This window comes from Cyprinodon variegatus, unplaced genomic scaffold (genome assembly GCF_000732505.1).
Source record: "Cyprinodon variegatus isolate N-32 unplaced genomic scaffold, C_variegatus-1.0 Scaffold57, whole genome shotgun sequence".
In the NCBI taxonomy this organism is placed as follows: domain Eukaryota; kingdom Metazoa; phylum Chordata; class Actinopteri; order Cyprinodontiformes; family Cyprinodontidae; genus Cyprinodon; species Cyprinodon variegatus.
Window position 1 is genome coordinate 1,790,454 of NW_015150510.1, and position 9,815 is coordinate 1,800,268.

At 43.6% G+C, this 9,815-nt stretch overlaps 1 protein-coding gene across 3 annotated transcripts in view; it reads right to left on the reverse strand.

The window, feature by feature from the left end:
- Positions 1-1,421: 1,421 nt before the first annotated feature.
- The window catches only part of LOC107082622 (cAMP-specific 3',5'-cyclic phosphodiesterase 4B-like), a 93,343-nt gene continuing 84,949 nt past the window's right edge, over positions 1,422-9,815 (reverse strand). For 2 of the 3 annotated variants that reach the window (XM_015371396.1, XM_015371397.1), the window contains 9 exons: positions 5,423-5,516; positions 3,923-4,125; positions 3,727-3,825; positions 3,462-3,626; positions 3,087-3,186; positions 2,817-2,971; positions 2,568-2,690; positions 2,306-2,488; positions 1,422-2,225 (listed from right to left, as the gene is read on the reverse strand). In XM_015371396.1, the coding sequence (XP_015226882.1) occupies positions 1,872-2,225; positions 2,306-2,488; positions 2,568-2,690; positions 2,817-2,971; positions 3,087-3,186; positions 3,462-3,626; positions 3,727-3,825; positions 3,923-4,125; positions 5,423-5,516 (1,476 nt within the window). In that variant the 3' untranslated portion in view covers positions 1,422-1,871. Of the gene's footprint in view, positions 2,226-2,305; positions 2,489-2,567; positions 2,691-2,816; positions 2,972-3,086; positions 3,187-3,461; positions 3,627-3,726; positions 3,826-3,922; positions 4,126-5,422; positions 5,517-5,867; positions 6,026-9,815 lie in introns of those variants that run through there. The other variant, XM_015371398.1, reaches the window with a different exon arrangement.

Here is a 9,815-nt window from a genome sequence, read left to right on the forward strand (position 1 = left end):
TTTAAGTTGATATTCATCAGAGATCAAATTATCCATAGAAGAAAACATTTAAATCCTGGAGAACTTTTTACCCATACGTGTGTTTGGGTATTTAACTTCCTGTTTCAAATTTATCAAAGAGAAAATCACATCCAGACCAGAATATTCTGTTTCACATGCTCATTTTAATAATCACATAGAAAACATTTGTTCAGCACAACATACACCATTGTTGTTGTTTTTTTTTTTACCAATATACTGTGAGGAAAACACTGAAAAAATACATTTTAAAACAATGCTAAACATTTCAGCAAAGATTCCTCCAGCTGTACAATGACCCGTCACCGTACACAATAAGCCGCTGTAAACGTCCAGCCTTCATATCCATACCCAGAAACGAAGACCCCGAAAAAGCTGCTGTCAGGAACCAACGACCGTTTCAGGCTGGAGCCTCAAAGCAAACGCACTTTTCAGGACTTCAAGAGGAGGTCTAATAGCAAAATATCTCACTAAATACAGACATATTCAGTCAAATTGTCATCTGACGTATTGTAGTGCTTATAAATATATGTAAATATTAGCAACCGTTATTAATTATATACAAGGGAAAGGTAATAAATACGCCGTTAGTGTCGGCACTACACAGCTCCGTGCGACAATGTTTGTGCGGTTCTGTGACCATTGAAGTTACACGCTCCACATGTGCACAAATTCACAGAAGAATGTCATGTTATGACTACAAACGGATCTCCCCTCATCATACGTCGTGGTACCTTTTAGGAAGTTTCTAGCAGCTCTGCAACCAGCTGCAGAGCTGCTGGCATTTTCAAGGTGCTGCGGTGAAAAAAAAAACGACAAAAAAAAAAACAATACAAATTTTACAAATGTTTTGTTCCTTTCAGCTGTGCACAGCCTCTCAGTCATCTAAAAGTTTTCAATGACTCACAATGGAAAGTGGATTGAGGGGAATGGAGTATGCCTTAGAGCAATAGGTTGGAGTTGTTGAATTCAAAGAGTGATCTGAGGTTGAATTTTATGTTTTCCTCTAATAAAATGTGGCAGTGAACGCATCAAAGTGCTCTTTTGTTTGTTGGAGGATCTTTGGATGTATTCTCCCATTTCCCTCTATCTCTAAAGGTTAGAACCTGGCTGACATGATGAATTAGAGGTAAAATATATATATTTGGGTTGCTTGAATGACATTATTTGGCTTCACTTGTACGCAAAGTGCAAAATTGTGCCAGGAAGTCAACAGATTTTCCACATTCATCCACCTGTGAGAAAAAGTTTAGACTATTGCCAGAACATTAGGAAGACTAAGAGACAATGATGTCCTCTCGTAGAAAAGTGGACATGTTTTACAGCTACACGAATGTGTTCAATAAATAATAAAAAAAAACTTTTACAAAAAGAGACAATTGTAGAATAAAACAAAAAAAGGCACTTTTTTTTACTTTTTTTTAAACAAGTGTTAAGAAAAAAACCGACGATAGACCAGTAGGTTTGGTTGTGTTATTAGGTCCTGAAACTTTGTAAATATTCTACATGAAGATAAAAAAAATGTCCTGAAGTGCAAGTTTGGAAGTTTTTTCCTTTAAACCCAGTTCGTAGATTCATACCATTGGATCCGGACGGTCGGTCCGTTAAAAACCCCGATCCAGCCGTGCCTCGGCACTCTCTGCTTTAAACAAACACTTTCAGCTCCTTCTGCTGGGGCGCATAAACATGCTGCAGCAGGGTTTCTGAGCCTCGTTTGCAGGGGCGCCCAGCGTTCACACAGGCTTTCTTTGCCAGACAGCTCCCTAAAAAGCCTCATTGCAGGATGCCTCCACTGCAATTAAACAAACTCAGCGTAAAAAGCGTCCCTTTTCCGGGACAGTCTCTCGGTTCGGCTATGTTTCTGCAGGAGAGATGTCACGAGTTGTCATTTCTACTCCTTTAAGTTCAACCGGATCGTCTCTGTTCAGGCGGTCGCTTGTAGCAGGCGTGTCCTCTGTGTGTCTCTCCTGGCTGTCCATGGCCAAATCGAAGGGGAATTTACTCGCTTCAGAACCCCCTTCACCGTCCCCATGTTGGCCTCCTTCTCCGTCGCTGGTGTAGAAAGGAGGAGAGGGGCTCTGGGGGATCATGCTTTGGTACCAGTTTCTGTTGTCCTCCAGCGTGTCCAGGATGTCCTGGGCGTCAGGATGGACCAGATCGGCCCACGTCTCCCACAGAGGGTGGACGATAAAGTCTATGAAGCCGACCTGGAACAGATGAGCAGGGCTGCCGTCAGTAAAAGGACAGAAATATTCTCATCAAACCTTTTTATCTGGGCCATCTCTACCTGAGTTCTCTCCACTGAAGCTGTGTGCTTGTCACACATGGGGCTGATCTCCATCCCCTTCTCCCGCTCCCTGTCTCCTTGGTGGAAGAACTCCTCCATGATCCTGTCAGTCCACTGCCGGTACAGATCCAGAGGCTTGGTGGGGTTGCTCAGGTCAGCACAGTGAACCATGTTGCACAGCACCTGCAGACAGGACGGATCTTAGCCTTTTTCTGGTGGTGTTTTATTTTAAAAGACGAATGAGTATGAATGAGCTCCTTACCTGCATCCTATCAGTGTAATTATCCAGCAGCAGGACACCAGAGCTGGTCACCTTCTTGGTTTCCACCATGGTTTTCAAATTCGCCAAGAGATTCATGTGTTTTGACATATCGGTGGCCAGAACCTTAAAAAACGTGGAAGGAAAATGTAAGAACTCTTTGCTGCATTTAGAAGTGGTGAGCAGAATCTGACTGGTTAAATAAAACATGCTGGTCTGGCTGTTAACTTTCTAATTGTTATGCGTCCTCACAATGTCTATGACCATCCTTCGGAGCGTCTGCCTCTGCTTCTTGGTTAGGTTTTGGAAGATGTCGCAGTTGTCTTCCTGCAGAAGTTTGAAGCCCACAGCCAGGTGGTGATTCTCCAGCACTGACTCATCGTTGTACATCAGAGCCAGCTCAGAGTCTGAGTAGAGAGGAGAGGGGTGGGAGGGAGGAAGAAATTAAATAAAGCTTTGACTTTACATGTTGTCTTTGGACATGTGAGCTAAATCATAAGTTTTAAGGGTTTTAAGACTTACTGGTGTTGATGAGAAACTGGTTGGTGACTCCTGGGTGGTCCACATCATGAATGGCTGCAGCGAAGATGACTGCCAAGATCTCCAGGTCTTTAAAGACAGCCTGAATGCGAGAGAGAGAGAAAAAAAGGAGGAAAATGAGCCTTGGCTGTCAATGAACCGGCCAAACAAGTTAAACCAACAGACAATTGGAGCACGATCCTTTCATTTGTCAGCCTCTGAGGCATTCGCCGGGCGCTGACGTCACACAAGTCGCCACATTAAACCGAAACAGCTTTAGAAAGGGGCGTTGGTGATGGAGTCATTAGCTAAACCACATGACTCCAATGAATGAATAAACTGCAATTCCACGGAAGGCTTTAGATTTCAGCCACTTACATCCAGAGCGGGCGTGGACAGGAGGATGTGCGTGGACTGCGCTACGTCGGCGGCGTGCAGGCTGTTGTGGTAGGCCACGTCCGAGTGGTAGTGGTCCTCCAGGGTCAGCATGAAGGTCACGAAGGTGTCGGTTGGAATCTTGAACGTACGCATCAGGTCTCGCTCCTTGGGAGTGGCAAAGATACGCATCGTTAGGAAAATAAACTTTACAGGCATTGATATTCAAAAAATAAAAATAAATAAATAAAAAAAGTTTAGAAAGTACCTGAAAGATTCTGTACATGACGCAGGTGAGCGGTCGGTTGTGAGAATGCTCAGCCACTTTGAAGATATTCAGCCCCCATCTGTTAATGTCCTCCAGGTCCTATTAATAAATAAGCCAGAATTTCAAACGTTAAGCACCATCTTTTTTTAAAATGAATTTCATGCTATTTTGAAGAAACCAAGTGTGCATCACTAACTTTTGAGAGAAGCTCCTCCTGGTCCGTCTTCACCCCGAAGCGGTTTCCGCTATTCCCCGATATGCTGGACGTATGGTTGACCTTCTTCACCCCACTGATCTGTGTCATCATCCCAACCTGCTGTTGCTGCTGCTGGCCCTGCTTCCTCTTCCTCTCCCTCACCTTCTGAACCGGACAGGGAAGCTCCAACTCATTCTGCCTATCTGTAGGAAACACAATAAGAGTCAGAAAAGATTATTAAAAAGAAAAAAATTAATAAAAAAGGGGCTTAGCAGTTTAGCTGAGAGGCTTTTTGCACAAGCCTCCTAGCTGCTAGGTGACCTCTAACACCCAAGTGGCAAGGCTGAAGCAGTAGAGACAGTTGCTTAATTAAAACAATCCCTCATGTTCTGTCTCTACTAAAAATAAACTCACTGACTGCAGTAAAAAAAAAAATAAAAGCAGGAAAACAATCAAGCACCCCCTAAAGACACTTCCCTCCAACTGTGTCTCGATTAAATAAAAATCCCTGTCACTTTCTAATGAGCTGTTGTGCCACAATATTCCAGCGGTGCGTGCGTTCTGCGAAACTGAACCCGGATGCAACAAACAATTCAGAGAAAAGTGGAAAAAGGGCTGATCCTGAGCTGAAATGTTCAGAAATGAGACATGTAAATATGCGGGAGCGAAAGTCAGCGTGTGTGATTCAGTGTTTCTGTCTGCTGGGTGACAGCTTCGTGCTGTTTGCGTGTGTGTGTGTGCGCATGTGAAACTGCTTTTTTGATCATCATACGCACCTCGGCGAAAAAAAAAAAACAAAAATAAAAAATGAAAGTCTTATTACATCCTCCACAAAACCCAGGAGGACAATCTTAGCTCTACCTGACGGGTGTTTGATGCAATGCAGATAGAGAGACCCGCTAAGCTTCCCAGAAAAACAGCTCTATTGTTTCCTTTGACTGTAAACCTTAAAATGCACCAAAAAACTAAGCTGATGGTCGACAGCTGGTCGTCTAAAATATGTTAATCTCTCTCCAGATTGTAAAATTGTTTCTCCTCCAGTTAATTTTGCTTTTCCCCTCAGATTATTTTCAGTTTATGAACTTGTTTACAACCAACAGTGACCTATAGGAGGCTGTGAGTCATGAAATGCAGCAATGCTTTTTAAGACCAGGAAACACTGGAGTCCTCCATTTGAATAATGCAGCGTCTGGATGCAGCTGATAGCATCTGTCCTAACTCCCCCTCGTCTCGCTGCTCCTGATCTCTCTAGAGGGAAGCCTTCCCTGAGCAGAACACCCTCCCTCCTCCCTTTGCATGTCTCTGCAGTCAGAGCGAGGAGCGCTGGGGGGGCTCGTTCCTCCTCCTGACCAGATCAGACTAGTTTAAAAGCAGCAATCCACACCAAAGGTGGATGTTTCAGGAGCTAACGCCAAGCTTTATGTACCCTTATAACTGAAAAAAGCTCTGATGCAGCAGTTGTTTTGCGATGCTGCAGAGAGCGTGGGCTGCACTGCTTACCTAGGAAGGTGTTGGAGATGTACTCTGACACTTGGTTGCCTGAGCGGCTCATCTCTGACAGGTGGCTTAGTTCCCTGTTTAGCATCCTCTTGAACTGGAAGAAACATAAACAAAACAGAATAAGAAGTTATTTAACTGCTGGATTTGAACAGACTAAAGCATCTTGTTATTCTTCTACTTTTGTGCACCAAACGAGGTCTATGGTTAAGTCTTTTTGGTATCTTTAAAAAAAAAAAGGATCTCCAAGCTCTCTGCATGGAGAAACATGCAATCAACTCATATTTATGCATCTTTGTTCCTGCCGCAGTCGTCTAAACAGATGCAAACCAGCAGCAGCGTCATGACCAAACACATTCAGACAAAACCTGCATCTCAAATGCGGCAAAATCGACAACGAATATTCATCTCTGTAGCTCCGCAAACGCACACATACAGGTTCTGATACCTTAATGTATCCCCAGGACACAGAGAACAGGTAGTTGGCCTCAGGCATGGTGCTGAGCTGTTCTGAGCCCCTGGTGCTCCCCAGCAGAAGCAGTGAATGCTCCTCTCTGAGTGGATCCCCAAGGCTGAGTGAAGCCCCGCAGCCCCGACGCTGAGACGCAGCAATAAAACGCCTCGCCTGCCGACTCTGGAGGAGGGCTGTGGTGGGAGCCTCTACATCCCCCTGTCAAACCAGATGCGCCTCCTCCCAGCCTCTTCCATTGTTTCCAAGGATGGCACAGAGAAAGGAGAGAGTGTGATGGAATCCCCCCCCTCCTCCCCCAAATGATGTGATCAATATTCCTCTTCCAGCTGCCGTCATCCGCCAGCCTTCCTCCGAATCGATGCAAATATTATCCGATGTCAAGTAGCCTTTTTTTCCAAGCACAGGATGGAATGAGGCGAGGTGGAGGATGACGGTGGGACGGTCGATCTGCAGAGTCCCTTGAGTCAGAGTGTGGAGTATCTCGCCATCTTTGCCTCCCACCCTCACTTAAGACGAGGCAATGAAGAGAAGTGCAGAAAATGAGAGCCTGGAGAATCCCCCCCTTCATCCCCTGCATCTCCTCCTCTCTCTCTTTCCGCTCGCCCTCCACATGATTCCTCTGCTCTGTAATGCAGAACAGCTGCAATGCATGCTGCACCGAGCCAGGCGCACCGAGCAGCACAGAGGAAATTTGATTAATTACTTCTAATGAATCAAATCATTCAAGTAGATTTCATTGGTTTTCTACCAGCACTGTGAGAGGATAGATCCGGATAAGAGTTATAAGATTTCAGCCCACTCAGTACCACAGACCCCATGGATGCCTGAATGCCATAGCAACAGAGTCACATGGTCCCCCCTCCATCATTCCCACGGTGGTCCCCTCTCTAAATATACAGCACATCATATCTGAATGCACAAAATCTGCAGCAGAGGAGCAGGAGAGATATGGGACATTTAAGAGATTCTATGAGGACGATTTCAGTTCTGGTTTTTAAAGGGAAATAGGACCACATTAAAAGCCCCTAAGAAAAAAAAACTAAAGATAATGGTCCTGGTGGGTTTTCCCTATAATAGTGAATGTATTATTATTATTATTATTTTTTTAATGAAACATGGGGAAAAATTAAACCTTTAATAAGTTTAATAATAAGAAACAAAGTTTAGGGAGATGCGTCTAAGCAGAAATATGTGTTCAATTTGTATCTCCATTTTTAAATGACAAGATGTATCAAATATTTCTGCACATTATTATATTTTGAAGTTCTTGGCGGGAAAAATGTAAAAGCTGAAGATTGTGACTGGAGGTCAGCCTGCAAAGAAAGGCAGGAATCTGCCAGGAAAAACTGATCTGATCGGTGCATCTCCCATAACTGCATTCACAACGACTTCCTGAATAATTAAAGCTACCTTGACCTGATTTAAGAGGGGAAAAAAAATCTTCCGCCTGGGTTTTTTTATACAAAATCAGTAGATCTGGTTTTCCAAGCTGTCTAAAAGGTGTCGAGAAACCAGCTGATATCTTCCTGATAGAAAAAACTTGATCAGGGCTGTCAAAATTTTTTTTTTCTTCCCATTTGATCATCAGGGACCTGCTCATTTCCATCAACAAACCAGTAGGCGTCTTTCTGAAAGTGGTGAAAAAATTGGGTATAAAGTAGAAAACTGTCATCAACTTTTCACTTTTTCAAAGTGGAGGAAAGGGGCAACTTTGAGGCAAATGCAGGGGGAATAAACGCCGGGCCAAATGCCGGTAAATCATTGTCATGTAGTTCAGTTTGAGCAACACAGCAGGGGACACGGATTGCATGATGATATGTCTTGCCTAATAAATTGCACAAATGCATCCTTTTACGTTAGCAGGGAGTTCCCGCATAAGTGCAAAAATGCAAAAAAAAACCAAAAAGAACAACAAAATAAAATCATCTGAAATATTTCCTCTTAACATATTTGCATTAGTTATTCCACAGCATCATGTCTACAAAACTTTGACCCAAATCCTCAGTTTTTGAATGAAGTTTCTCAAAGTTTTTTCTTTTCATTGTTTCTAATACTCAAGTGCCAGCGAAAAAAAACAAAAATAAAAAAACAAAACTCACCTTTGTCCAACTTGTGAACATCTCAAAGTTTTTCTTCTGCTTTTCAGAACAACATAGTCCCATTGTAACTTAAGAAATCCAAAAGCTGACACGAAAGAAATAGTCCAAGAGCGACAGAGTTTTGAATCCAGTTGAGATTGTGGCTGCTTCCACCCTCTAAGTCTCTATTCTGATGTGGCGTCAGGCAGGAAGCATAAAGTGCTAGAGGACCGACTGAGCCCCACAGTCTTAGAGGCCCTGGCTCCTCCCTCCGACACAGGCCCGAGCATGTGCCCCCACCTACTTCCTTTTTACTTAACAGAGTAATTCACTGAAGTCATTTACATCCTGCTTCCCCGCATGGCCTCAGGCAAACAGGCTGTCTACTTACATACCTGAGCACGCAACACAAAAGTCCCTCAGAACAAGTTTAGCAAAAAGTCATGAAGTTGGGGGAAAATCACAAGTGAGTCAGAAGTGCTCCTTAGGGAAGACTTTAAATGTTTAACGCAGGAGAACGCTGGACTGAACACGACGGGTTTGCATGGGACGTATTGCAAAAACCCAGCTGCGCAATCTAACAAAGACCAGAGTGAGCCAACATGGCCTCTGTCCCCCATGCAGCTGTTGACGGTGTCAACACCAAATGAACGATGTGCAGCCAGGTTTCACAGTTCAGCAACAGCAAAAAGGACACATTTCCTAGAAGGTGATGTTTGGAGCTACTGCAGAAGAGTTACACTAAGAAACATGTTTTTGGTTTTAACGCCCTTATTTTGTGTTTTTTTTTTCCCCTCATACAGATTGGAGGTTTTATATCTATATATACATTTTAATTCGTATTAGCTCATCCCACCACCCTAACAGAAATGCAGAACTATAATTTACTGGCCATTACGTCTCCTTTAGCTCCAGACCTGCTGCTAACTGAACGGTGGTACTTCAAAGCCGGAGTGACCACACGTGAGTTAAAGTTTCCGACCCGCTTCGTCTTTCCCCTCGGGGTCCCACTGGCACGCTAACCCACAGGGCACTAAAACTCCTCTAAGTGAATTCACATGGCGGTGTTTGTCCAAGGCCGTCACCGCCATCGGCATGGGAGTGCGGCGGAGCTAATGATAGTGAGGGGCAGGGAAAAACGGCTCCCTCTTTCCTAGGTCACCCTGACCAGGCGGGCGGTTAGCCGGGTGTGTGGTCCTGTAACCCCCCCGGATACACCTGCGCCCTTGAACATCGACAAAAAAAAACTGAGACACCCTGGCTCTGATTATGAAAGAAACAGGCTCTTTGTCAAAGCTCATGGCAGAAGCCCGGTGTCCTCCAACTGGGTGTCAATTCTGGTGACATGAATCCATCTAATTCCTGGAGTTACTGTAGGATTGATTATTGGGTAAATGACCTGGTTAGTGTGCAGAAGTCACAATAAGCAGCTAATGTTTTTATTTTCATCATATGACACCTCAAATCTCTGCGTTACTCCCTTGTATTTTGTTTTTCCTATTTTTAATTTGTTTTTCATTGTGTGTGATACATGTACACTTGCACCTTAATCCTTATGTATCTTGATATACTGTATACGGATGCACAATATTGGGATTTTGCCCAATATCCGATATGCCGATATTTTAAAACTCATGTAGCCGATAACCGATATCGATACCGATGTTAAAGCTGGACAAAAATAAGTAGTCATTGAAAATAGCAGTTTTGTTATCCATTTTTGACACTTTGAAAAATAATATACTCAAATATATTTTCATATGCTGCTGATATCAGATTGATTTTTAAAAACGCGCTATCGATCTATTTTACTTTCAAAATCTCGTGACATTTCATCTTTCTGTTA